At 39.6% G+C, this 13,939-nt stretch overlaps 1 protein-coding gene across 4 annotated transcripts in view; it reads left to right on the top strand.

The window, feature by feature from the left end:
* Positions 1–3,782: 3,782 nt before the first annotated feature.
* LOC111861802 (TGF-beta receptor type-1) overlaps positions 3,783–13,939 on the top strand; it is a 54,725-nt gene continuing 44,568 nt past the window's right edge. For 2 of the 4 annotated variants that reach the window (XM_023846664.2, XM_023846663.2), the window contains exon 1: positions 3,783–4,171. In XM_023846664.2, the coding sequence (XP_023702432.1) occupies positions 4,099–4,171 (73 nt within the window). In that variant the 5' untranslated portion in view covers positions 3,783–4,098. The remainder of the gene's footprint in view (positions 4,172–13,939) is intronic. The other 2 variants (XM_023846665.2, XM_023846666.2) reach the window with 2 other exon arrangements.

Here is a 13,939-nt window from a genome sequence, read left to right as displayed (position 1 = left end):
GCATTACCATATTTACGCATGTATAGGCCGCACATTTTTTGCCAAAAATTCAAGAGGAAAACTGGGGTGTGGCTTATATTCGAAATATTCGAAATCACACTTCATTTAAAAAAGATTATATTCATAATTAGTAATACAGGGTGTTCTACTCCTGAAATAATATTCCAAGAAAATTATTTTTTCTATAATTTCTGTCTGAAAATTGTGCTGCGGCCTGTACACGCACGCGGCCTATACATGCGTAAATACGGTATTTGCTTACTCACTCCCAGTCTCTCACCAACTTTTGCGACCACCAGACAGTGGTCAGTATCACAATCTGTTGCTCTGAACGACTGGACATCGAGTGCACTTGAATACCTCTCTTTTCTATAAAAATGTGGTCATTCTGAATGCGAGTTTTTCCATCAGGAGATGTCCAAGTAAATTTACGATGTGGAAACATTGTCCGTTTGTAAATGATTTTTGGATGTGGCAAAATTTACTACTCTAACTTCATTATCATTACTAATTTCGTGCGAACTCTCATTCCCAATTGTTGGTTTGAAAATGTGTTCCTTCCCTACTTGGGCATTGAAATCTCCCAACAAAATTTCATGTGGTATTTGGGGAATTTATTGAATATACGTTCTAGTTCCTCATATAATCCGTCCCTCACATTATCAATTGTATCCTCTGATTGGGCATGAACATTCAGAACAATGATATTACACCAGCGGCCTCTTGGTGTTATGAATGACATCCTGTCACTAACATTCTCTACCCTCTTCACTTCTGATATGATTTCCTTACTTACTTACTTACTTACTTACTCATGGAGCTGAGCCCTTTTGGAGGAGCTGCGAATTCTGCAGCCACTCAAGAATTTCCCAGCATTTTATGGAACCCGCAGGATCATCACCGTGTTCACAAGAGCCCTCCACTGGTCCCTATCCTGAGCCAGATTTATCCAATCCATACCATCCCGTCCTATCTCTCTAAGATCCATTCTAATATTGTCCACCCACCTACACCTTGGCCTTCCCTGTGGTCTCTTTCCTTCTGGCTTTCCCACCAATATCCTATACGCATTCCTCGTCTCCCCCATTCGTGCTACATGACCTGCCCACCTCATCCTCCTTGATTTGATCATTCTAATAATACTTTGAGAAGAGTACAAGTTATGAAGCTCCTCATTATGCAGTTTTCTCCAACCTCCTGTGATTTCATCTCTCTTTGGTCCAAATATTCTCCTTAACACCATGTTTTCAAACACCCTCAGTCTATGTTCCTCCCTTAATGTCAGAGACCAAGTTTCACACCCGTACAGAACCACAGGCACAATTATAGTTTTGTATATTCTAATTTTTATGTTTTTGGACAAGAGACGAGAAGACAAGAGGTTCTGAACTGAATGGTAGCAAGCATTACCTGAGTTGAATTGCCTCTTAATTTTCTCCTGAATCAGGATTATGATTCCCTTATGTACAAAAAAAAACCATACGTAATTCATAATTATCATTCCTCTTCCCATACAAAAATGTATATTCGTCTGGTGGTCCCATATGCGCTCCTGAATTCCCTCTATATCTAACTTATAATTTGCTGTTTCTTTTGCAACTGTGATGAGCAAATTTCTATATAGAGTCTTTCTACATTTCACGTACAAAATCTCATGTCCATCTTTCTAAGCTTAGGTCGTTTATCCAAAGAATCTGTGTAGGCCCTAGGCCCTTTGTGACGTTTCGTAACAAGCTTATTTTTTTACGGCGAAAATTTGTTAGCCCCACTCCCATCCCCCAAGCTGGAGGCCCGCCCCTTTTCGGCTGTTCGTGACTGCTTATTAAATATATAGCTACTGATTAATATGCACTTTAATGACTATAGATTCAGGAAGAAAAGAGCCGCCTCTGGATCTGATCCTCTACATACCAAACACACGTATCAGGAGCCTCTGAAGAGTATGCCCAATTGCAGTTTCACTCACAGTGTCTGTTAACGCCTTTTGCTGTCTGGTACGTACACACGTACAGTTTAATTTGATTTTAACCCTGGCAGTTTTGGAGTCTTTTTAAATTGAGCTTTATTCCAGATAAATAGCCTTCAATGCTGACGTTTATACATCTACTCCCCGCACCTCAAACCTACATAGTGTTTCCGGTAGTTATTAGCATGGGTTAAGAAAATAATTCAGGAAAACGTATATACGGGTGACTGAGTATCCCAGCATCTTCGTCGCTTGTTAAATTAGAAATAATACAATATATATAGGAAAGACTGCATCTCGGCGTATAGTGTATATTCTGCATAAATGTAATTTATTATAGTAAAGTAACAAAGTGTGTATGCTGTCCATAGTGTATAACTGCCCTTATCCGGACGCTGTGTGATTGCGGGTGAACTCATGCTGAATTGTGGTGCAACAAATGTGACGCCTACTTAGAAAGACCAACCCTCCTCACGTCGAAGAGGAGACCCAATTTCCAAACGCATAAGAGGTATTCGAACAGAGACAAATTTGGTCATGAGTCCTAACGGGACTCGAAACCATGAATGACCGCTGGCGAGGGCCAGCAGCAAATTACTGCACTGCACTTCACAGCGGCATATCGCAATTTAAAATTAATTTTATTTTAGAGGATCATTTGCTGAAATACATAATATTATTCTGCCTAGCGAAGCCTCACAGTACGCTTGGTCGTAAAGCAGTCCAAATCTCTCGAGATCTTAAATGTCTGTGATAGTTTAGAAGGTTAGAATGAGGTAGCATGTTCTGGAATCTGTGGTGAGATTTTAAACCTCAGTATATTCATAGCATATATAAATGTGTCGGAATGAAATTAAAGAAATAGTAGACACACTGCACTACACTGCAATGAATCTTGTAGTGCTTGTGTTTATTGTTTACCACGACGCTTAGGTATATACACACCCGTTATATTCTCACATTCTCATAAAATTTGCCTAATTAAATGCAATATACACAGTGCCAGTCACGGTAGCCGAGCAGTCTAATGCATGCACTGTCTTCGCTCGCTCGGAAGCCGGGACCGTGGGTTCGAATCCCACTCGGGGCGTGGATGTTTGGTGTTTGTGTGTGTATATGTGCGTTTTTATATGTTTGTGTACAGGTAGAGGCCTTGCGACGAGCTGATCACCCACCCAAGGAGTCCTACCGAATGTGTAAGATCTAGAAAAACCGAAGTGAAACGGAGAGTTTCATTGAGGTAGACCAAGGCCCAAATTGGGGCTGTAGCGCCAAAGGGGGAACTATATACAGTTTGTGTGCATATCATGAAGGTACTGGTACTCAAAGAGTGAATATAGGGACGATGTATTTTACTTTGGAGGAGTAAAATCAATGTACAGTGACAACGTAAAAATCAAGTAAAAAGAGCAAATTGGTTTTTGTTTACCATCTATTACTGCCTATTTTTAGGAACAGATTGTATAAGTGTTGTTCGCTTTTTGTGTTTTATGGCAGGAAGATTACCGTACGACGTACCGTTGTGCATATTTTGGTTTGGTGACATGCGTAAGATTCATTCACAGTTTTATGTTTGCTTACCAAGACCATCAGTTCCTATAGCTGTGATGTATAAGAGGCATTTAACTCAAAATCGGTACATATAAACAGCTATACAAAATTAATTGTAGTATCATAGACTAGTATGCTTGCAGAAAGATTGCCAAATTGTTACTTCATGTTTCCCGCGTAATAATATCGGATGTAAGAAGTGAAGTTAGTTTTAGCTGTATCATCGATATCTTATTTACGTAATGGTAATTGTCTTTTTAGTAATGCGGTGATATTTGATTTTAAAAGTTTGTCGCAAAACACCCCGAGATTAGAAAAGACGCTTAGAGGCAAGTAACAATCATCACATCCACAAGAAGATTCATTCTGCGGATGAATACAAGACATATCTCTTCGAGTTGTTAAATATCGAATTCATGATTGGTTGAGGTGAGGTCGTGTCGGTCGTGTCAGTGAGACGAGAGTAATGGAAGTGTTTGATCGTCGTGCAGGCATAGATAGAAAGAACATTTTGGAAAAATGTTCAACGATTTTCATATTATAATCATGATCGTCACGTAAAAGTCTTGAGTGATAGGAAAATGTCTTCCTACCGCAGTAGTGTGTTGTTGTCGTTAACACTACTTATTTATCTGCACAGAGGAACTGTCCATGGTGAGTGAGATACATTTGGAGTGAATGTCTTCGGTAAAAGGTTACTTTAGTAGTGACAAAGCAAAGTAATGATGTTCGGCTTGTGAGATTATTTGGATTCTACCAATTAAAGTCATTTTATGTAGAAACAAGGTTATAGGATAGAGCAGTGCTGGCCATGACTGCGGTTGTTTATCCAGTTGAATAATTTATAAATTTTTATTTAAGGTGTAAAATAAATGTTGATATTATAGTGTATGCTCCACTGTGCATCATTTGCTGCATTTTCTTCTTGTAGCAGCATATGGTCAAGTTACAGCATACTGTAAGAATGAAGGAAGACCATCTGTCATTCAGCTTCTTGTAAATTCCCATAGGTTGTTTCTAGTAGTTTTTTGCCACCGTATTTTTTACTATTAACATTTTTGTTTCTTATGGGCTGCGATGCGGAATTTATACCCTATGCAATGAAGGAAAAGTGTTGTACAACATAACTGAAACAGTTCGAATTTTTATACCATGACTTCCAAGGTTTTTAATTGGTTTCACACACATGACATTTTTAGGCATGTCTGCAATGGTTGTACCATCCCATATTCTTCAGACTTTGGTAACCGTTTCTGTAGCTGTAGTCTTATGGTGATTATCGTGTTACTGCCACAAAATTCTTAGGTTAGGTTTGTCTGTGTGTAATGCAGTTGTACCATGCATTTGATATGTTAGATCTGTTATGAGCAGAAACAGGATCATGTTCCATCCTGAAATTGCACCTGATTTGTAACACTTCTGGGCTGATAGAGGAAGAATTGTGATTATGATGTCATTATTACTTTTATACTTATAAAACTAACTATGATACAGTCACAATTTTAGCTAGTGCTACATCCATTCTTGTTATAATAAGTCTTGTGTACCAGTCATGCTTTATTGGATCTAATTTTCAGTTCTTTTACATAGTGGGAATAAAATGTTATCATTATATGAATCTTCTGTTTCTTTTGTAATTTGAGTTAACTATGGTCATGGCTTCAAAATATGTTTGTCCAGTTCCTGCAGGAAGTTAATGGAAATGGTGTTGAATGTAAGAAAATTTGTATGAATCATAGCATGAGCCTATAGATAAATCTGTATTGTTAAATGGCTGTAGATTTAAGTTTAATTTCTGGAATCCTGCCAGGTAATGTTTCAAGGGTAAAAGCTGTCCCTATGCTTAACTAAGTAAGCACTATGACATGAAGGCGTATTGGGGAGTGGATGTGTAGATCCACATTTTGTTGACCTAAGTACTAGTTTGAGGTGAGTGCTCAGCTTCACTTCCTGGCCGCTTTACTTCCAGGGTAAGAACCCCCCCTGTACCCATTGGAAATGAGGCTGGGTGGGCCCCAGAGCCGGCCTTGGTGATGTAGAGAAAAGAAAATTCTTGACCCTACCGGGACTCGAACTCCAACCCCTCAGTTGTCCAGCCCATATCCAGTCCTTATACCTACTACGCTGATGTAGAGAAAAGAAAATTCTTGACCCTACCGGGACTCGAACTCCAACCCCTCAGTTGTCCAGCCCATATCCAGTCCTTATACCTACTACGCTGATGTAGAGAAAAGAAAATTCTTGACCCTACCGGGACTCGAACTCCAACCCCTCAGTTGTCCAGCCCATATCCAGTCCTTATACCTACTACGCTGATGTAGAGAAAAGAAAATTCTTGACCCTACCGGGACTCGAACTCCAACCCCTCAGTTGTCCAGCCCATATCCAGTCCTTATACCTACTACGCTGATGTAGAGAAAAGAAAATTCTTGACCCTACCGGGACTCGAACTCCAACCCCTCAGTTGTCCAGCCCATATCCAGTCCTTATACCTACTACGCTGATGTAGAGAAAAGAAAATTCTTGACCCTACCGGGACTCGAACTCCAACCCCTCAGTTGTCCAGCCCATATCCAGTCCTTATACCTACTACGCTGATGTAGAGAAAAGAAAATTCTTGACCCTACCGGGACTCGAACTCCAACCCCTCAGTTGTCCAGCCCATATCCAGTCCTTATACCTACTACGCTATCCCGGCTTGAACAATTGTTTAATTTGTATGGATAATAGATATTCTGTTTGTGAAATTGTTATGCACCTCTCTTGAAAATTTAAGAATTCGTATTCAAGACTATGCTGTCCTTTTTTATTTTACTTGGAGGAGAAAGCTCTAGATCGCATCAAGTGGAGGAACTGTTTTGGAAGAGACTGTGGACCTGTCATCTTGACAGATTACAGATGAATGAATGAATGAATGAATGGAGGTTAATAGTGAACTTGTAAATAGGCTCACTTGCTCTTCACAAGTAAAAAGAAAAATGATTTATCATCAGATGCATAAAGCTGCTGAAATATACAAATAAGACAATGACATTTATTGAGATGGATTTGTCCATTGAACATTTAAAGTTGTTCAAATACTGTAATACATTTAATTTGTAAATATTGGGTATTATCAAGTATTCATAGACTTTGTTTCATCTTAGTTTGTGATTGGTAAGCACATCTATGAAACTGACCGCATGTATGAAACAGGCAATGACTTTGAGAAAATTCCACCTCTTGATATTTCATGTAGCTTTCAGTTATTTTATGGCTCTAAATTTTACGGTAAGTCAGAAATTACATGTGAAATATTCATGTCTTCTTTTGTGACTGGCCCCACTGCTGAATGTGCCCGCTACCATAGATGTAAGAGGTTCTGAAATTCATTGAAGTGCTTCGGCATGGTATGGTGACAGTATTTTTCTGCAGCTGTACGTTTGGAATAACACTGTTATAAATGGCGAAGCGTCACTGATGTAGAACAGTTAGGCAGCCACTCACATATACTCCTGAAGGAACAAATTTCATCTCTGGAGGCACAGCAATATGTAGCTCAGTGAATGTTGACCAAAGTTTCAAAGTAACACATTTCATCAACCTATGGGTTTAAAGAGTGAGTGAAGCAAGAAACCAGTATGAAGCAATTGGGAACTTGCTTGGCTTCCTTTCCACCCCTAGAGGTAAAGTTGTTCCTGTGCTTAAGAAATTAAGCACTATGCCATGAAGGTGTATGGGGAAGTGGATGTACAGATCCACATTTTCTTGAGCTCGGCACTAGTTGGAGGTGAGTGGTCACCTTCATGCCCCGGCCGCTTTACCCCCGGGAGAAGAGCCCCTAGTACCCATTGGATAAGAGGTTGAGTAGACCCCAGAGCCAGGCTGGATGACTTGGAGAAGAGAAAATTCTTGACCCTGCTGGTACTCGAACTCTGACCTCTCGATCATCCAGCCCATAGCCAGTTGCCATACCAACTACACTATCCGAGACCCTAGAGGTAGAGGCCATATATAAAAGGTAAAAGGTAAAGCTATCCCTGTAACAGGCCACGAAGGCCCATAGGGTTGTGAGACGTTGAGGCTTCCACATATTTTGTATACCATCGGCTCACAGATGGCAGTAAGGTTGTCAGGCTTGAAGAAGCCTGCACACTAATTCACTACAGCAGGTGGGTGACTATGGATGGAGTGGCAGACTGGTTGTAGGTTATCCATGGTTTTCTCCCATCGGAATCATACGTACACCACAGACTTAATTTCCGAGAAATCTATAAAAGATGAGTGCCACAACAAACTTGCAGAACAGCATAGGTGTAACTTTTTGGACATCATAGTTTACTTCTGAAATGCTATTATGAGGATCGTGACTCCTTTTTGAGTCACATTTGCGCTGGTGATGAGACATGTTCTGCCACTGTGAGCCAGAGTGCAGACATCAGATGATGAAATGTTGACACTTGATATCCTGTCATGAAGAAGTTCAAGTCACAAATTGACAGTGGGAAGAGTTGTACCCACATATTCTGGGATCCTTGAGCATTATCAGGAAAGGGGTGTGGTGATAAACAGGTCATGTTAAAGCGAATGCTGGATGACAAGCTGAAGCTGACGATTTGTTGCATATATATGAGGCACGCGGTAGCATAGTTGGTTGAGGTACTACGCTACAAGCCGAAAGGTCGCAGGTTTGAGTCCTGATGAGGTGGATTTTTTTCCCCCCCAGTTTACCTAATCCTTCCAGTTGCACTATGGCCCTGGGGTCGTCTCAGCCTCTGACAGAAATGAGTACCAAGAATATTCCTGGTACTTATTTATGTTAGTGGCTGAGTCGACTCCAGGACCATAGTGCAGCTGGAAGGATTAGGTCAATTGAAAAAAATCCACTGACCTCATGGGGGCTTGAACCCTTGACCTTCCGGCTTGTAGCATAGTGCCCCAACCAACTACGCTACTGTGTGCCCCCAATCTGTAACATGTGGATATGGAAATTATGAACAAATTTCTTGTTTTCTCTGTACTGAGAACTTTGGTCAGTACTGAATGAGCTTTAGCTTATCCACAGAACCTTGGTTCCATTTATAGTATTTAATAGAGCATGGATGTGGAGGTGAAAATATTTGGGAAGTAATTTGCATGAAATAAAATAAGACTGCTTTTCCATGGGAGAGTCCTCTGTCAGGGTTAGGTCTCAGAGATCCATTTATCATTACTCTTTGTCTGCTGCAGTGTGTGCTTCAGTGATAGCATAGATAGACTACATTCATCAGCTGTCATTATGAGTAAAAGGCTGTTGCATGAATCGTTTGAAACTAGGCGATAATGTACAGTGCAGTCATCAGAGCCACCCTAATGTCATTTGGCCACTCAGGTGGGGAGAGAAGATGCTCCTGATGTTAACTTGAGCTAACTGGTAGCTGAATTTACAAACCATGAGTGAGGTTATGTGTTAAGTGCTTTCCAGCTACTGCTTTTGTGTGGTTTAAATATTAGAAGTTTCTGGCAGTTAGTGCTAACATTTATGAAAGCTGATCTCTTATGTAAGCATTTTTGAGACAAATATTTAATCCTAGCATTGATTTCATCCATTATCTCTTTCAGAAGTGTCGCTTTGATTTCATTCTTTTTTTGTCCATTAGTGACCCGGTCTATCTTAATTTACTTACAATCATATGAATGGCAGTGGATCTGTATTTGAAACTGCAGCTACCTGAAATTTATACTGGAATATTTTCCATCTTTCCCTTACACAACCACTTCTCATATAGCTGTCATACATGAACATACTTTATTCCACTGCATAACCCATGTGTGGCACTTCAACATAAGATGTAGTGTGATTAATTGAATGTTTAGTACAATAGCTTGGGCTCTGAATTAAGATTGGCTAGCACATAATGCTTACTTCAGAGGACCTGTTCGGTGGATTTATTTGGGGCAGTTTTGAAAAGAATTTATAATTGTGTATATAGGTTTATGGTTTGTTCATCCCATTAGCATGGAATTACAACAGTGTTTTGAAACACACTTGCCACAATTGTAAACTTGGCAGAAGTAATAATTTGATTTTTTGTTTTTCATTTGCTTAATCATTGAAGAATTTGCCAAAAAAGTAAATGCAACTTAACTGTATTGGTGTCAGGTATGAACTGAAAGGCTGGCTGAGTAATTATGCCCTATATCATGTCTGTACAGTTCACAGGTCACATACAGAAAATCATACCATCTCATCACTTTCATTTCCCAGCATGATACTTTCCAAAGCTGTATTCAAATGACCACAAAGTGTTATGGGAAAATTTGCATGAATCTGGATATATGTTATTCTTAAACTGAAGTCAGAGGTTAAGGTCAGTGTGCTAATGTATCCAAAAATATTGTAACATACCAAATGAAAGCCCCATTTGGGAGCTTTTATTTAGTACAAGAATGAGCTTTCCATCATAATGAGGACCAGAGTTTAAGCATTTCAATGAATGAAAACAAGGGAAAATTTACGGAAAACTTGAAATTTCAACATGCTGTATATTTGCAATTATTGAACACAGGAAGGTAAATATTAGGCAGATTGTTCACGTTTTGAAGCTAGTCAGTGTGTAGTTTCTCTGTTGCGTGGTAACATTATAATTCCAAGTTGTTATTATCTGGTTGAGTTTACAATTTGTCCCACAACCCTATTTGCATATTTGATTAGATAAGGACTAGTACACAGCCTTTTTTATATTTTTTCAAGTGAGCAGCTACTGAAGAGGTATTACATTCACTACAGACCTTTTGTTTGCAGTGTTCGTTCATTTTTATGCATTATAGATTTGTCAGGAATAGTGGTCTGCCTGCTAGTGACTTTTTTCCTTTTTTTGCATACTTCCCTTATTTTGTAAAAAGAAATAAGCTTATGAGATCACCTTGCTTTCTGTGTGTGTGTGTGTGTGTATCACCCCATCAGCTTTCGAATGCCTGAGCCACTCTTTATGAAACTTGGTATATATACTGGCACATGAGCCCGTCTCAACATCATACTTCATACATCCCTCCCATAAGTAATACTAACATTACAGCCTCTAAAATTGCTTAGGCAAAACCTTCATATTGCTTGAACACCTGTACCAGTCTTCATCAAACTTGGTATGTGTACTATGCCACATGAAGCCACTTCATTGCGTGCTTCTTAAATCTGCCCCCCCCCCTCCCCATTGTTAATACCAACATTACAGCTGCTGACATTGCTGATCCAAAACCTAAATATTTGCTTCAACACCTGTACCAGTTTTCATTAAATTTGATATGTATATCATGCCACTTGGAACCACCTCAATGGCATACTTCATAAATCCCTCCCATCAGTAGAACTAATATTGCAGCCTCTGAAATTGTTGAGATAAATATCTTAATATTATTTGAATACCAGAACTCATCATGAAACTTGGTATGTATATCATGCCACTTGAGGTCATCTCAGCTGTATACTCCATAAATCTGTCTCATCAGTAATACCAACATTGTAGCCTCTCTCACAAAGCCTCTCATATCCTACAGCCATCCCTGCTTTCCTGTGGTGCACCCTGTTCTCACTGATGAGGCTCTGGCAACATCTTCATTTTAAATTGTTTTATTGCTTTCAGGTTCAATAAGAATAGAGTTTATATTATTGTTTTGTCATCTTATTTACCTGTACATAATAAAGTATTTTCACCACTTATCGTATCAAGTATAAAATATGTACCAATAGGAAAGTAGCTGATTAATTCTTCTTGGAACTTCGTGTTTTAAGAGAATATATCTGCATGTGTGCAAATTTTCCCAAATTTGTTATCTTTTGTGGCATAAGATTTGATGGTAGCAGATTATTTACTTGTATTGCCTGTAACCTAAAAGATCTAGTGTCTGATGCATTTCACTTATTTGTTTTCACCAGTATGTAAGATGTCATAAGTTACAATTAACAACTTTTTTCCAAAATTGCACTTGTAATAATATTTGGGCAATTACAATATCATTTTACCAGAAAATTGTATGTGTGTCGTGTATGAGAATGGGTCACAGAGGCAGCTTATGCAAGGAAATTCAAAGTCCTAGAGCCACGCTTTATAGGTTGTTTAGAAGATAATTTGGAGTAGGAAATGTAAATAAAGAGTTGTCTGATTCACCACCATTTCAGAGTTACGATATTTCATATATTTATGACCCATATTACTTCCGATGACAAAGCACTGACAACTGCAAAATGAGATGATGGTTTTTGTGATGTGAAAATGCCATAGCTGAATGAGGTAAATACTGGCCTCAGTATCCAGGTTGTAGGCAACCCAGCAGACTTGTTGGCAGTGATACACTGCAGTCTGAGGGAAACGTGCATATGTTGGCCATGACAAATGAATTGTGCTGAATGAATATATGTTTGATGCTGTATGAGGAGCAGTATACCTTCAGCAAGGGCTACATCCAGATGATTATCTTAGCCTGCAATTTTGTCAGTGGCTTCTATGCAAAATTGTAGATGAACCTGACTTTTTGTGCTGTTTATTGTAGAGTGATGAAACAGCATTTTTAAGGGTTGGAGTAGACAGTCTCCACAGCCTATGTGAATGGGCACTGGAGGATTCTCATGCTATTTGATATTCTTCATTTCATCAAAGATTTGGCATCAGCTTTTGGGCTGGAATCATAGATGATGAACCATATGTGATAGTGAATTGTGTCATTGTAATCCAGTATGCTGATTTCCTTGAAAGAACCCTTTCCCTTTTATTGAAAGATTGGATAGCATAGTCAGTATAGCGACAGGTTATAGACTGAACAACTGAGGGGTCGGAGTTCAAATCCTGGTAGCGTCAAGAATTTTCTCTTTTCCACATCATCCACACCAGCTGTGGGGCCTACCCAACATCCTGTCCAGTGGGTACCGGGGCCTCTTTCCCTGGGGGTAAAATGGCCGGGATGTGAAATTGATCACTCACCTTGATCTAGTGGCAAGGTCAAGAATGGTGGAGCTATATCTCCACTCCCCCCTATGTCTTAATGTCATAGTGCTTAAGTAATTATGGGACACCTTTACCTGACATATGTAGAACTGTGTTCAAGCCTCCACAGCACTATCAGACACTTGTGTAAAATATAATGTAAAATTCGAGCTGAAAAGAGCTTATAATTTTATAGAATCTTTGCTCTTCAATGATTTACATTAGAAGTAAGGATGATGTTGGGTGTAAATAATTGAATGTGTACATGAACGGACAGTTATTGAATTTTTTGTAGAAAGTGATAAATGGAACTTGAGAAGGGTGATGAAATGAATAAACATTTATTCATATTTTCTGGCCCCTATTATCTCCCAGCAATCTCATAAATTTCTACCATTCCGCCTAGTTTCAGAACTTTGTTGTTTTAGGAGAATGGAATATTGCAAACACTATGTTAATGAATACATCCAAATTGCATATTTTTTTAAGATGCTATTGTAAGATTATCTGTGCCTCAACACTATAGTAATTACCTGCATAGCTGAGGATAGGAAAAAATAATCAATCATATTTTAGATTTTGGGAGACCTTTAATTTCTGTGTTTATTTCATGTTGTATGAACGGGGACCCCAAAAAAAACGGAAACGACCTGTTGCACGCGCATGCTTTGTAGTTACAAGTTGTGCTGCTAGGTGGTGTTAGCTGGGGGTCTCCCACGACTGTTAGTGAGCTGGCGTCAGTCTGAGTTAAGTGGTTTGTCTGTGGTGCTCTGTTGTGTGCGTTCCTGTTTCAACCCTTTGGTGATTAGTGAGATGGCCGACCAGAAGGAACAAAGAGTGTGCGTGAAATTTTGCTTTCTGTTAGGGAAAACTGCACTTCACTCTTCAAGTCGCGGCAAACATTCACGCGGTTTTCTCTTTGGTCATCTCCGAGCAAGCGAGGAACAAATTTTGCAGACACCCGTCTCATGTGCAAACCTTCGGTTAAAGTTTGCTGGACCGTGCTCCATGAGATGTTCGTTTCCTCAGAAAGTTGGTCAATGGTCTTTCGACGATCTTCATCAATTTCACACACACTCTTTGTTCCTTCTGGTCGGCCATCTCACTAATCACCAAAGGGTTGAAATAGGAACGCACACAACAGAGCACCACAGACAAACCACTTAACTCAGACTGACGCCAGCTCACTAACAGTTGCGGGAGACCCCCAGCTAACACCACCTAGCACCACAACTCGTAACTACAAAGCATGCACGCGCAACAGGTCGTTTCCGGTTCTTTTTGGGTCCCCCCTCATATATTTGTGTAGCATCAGTTGTTATGTAGTGTAGATTAAATCTCAGGATGGAATTTGACTGAGTAGTGTAGTGTAGCAGTAACTGCTGTGGAGGTGTACAACCTGGTCAGAATCTCAGCTGAGGTTCTGGCTGCTCTGACAGTCTTTCCAGGCAAATTCTGCCTCTCAAAATGGGCAATGACTGCC

The sequence above is a fragment of the Cryptotermes secundus genome, unplaced genomic scaffold, assembly GCF_002891405.2.
Source record: "Cryptotermes secundus unplaced genomic scaffold, Csec_1.0 scaffold598, whole genome shotgun sequence".
Lineage (NCBI taxonomy): Eukaryota > Metazoa > Arthropoda > Insecta > Blattodea > Kalotermitidae > Cryptotermes > Cryptotermes secundus.
This window is presented reverse-complemented; position numbering and strand designations above follow the sequence as displayed.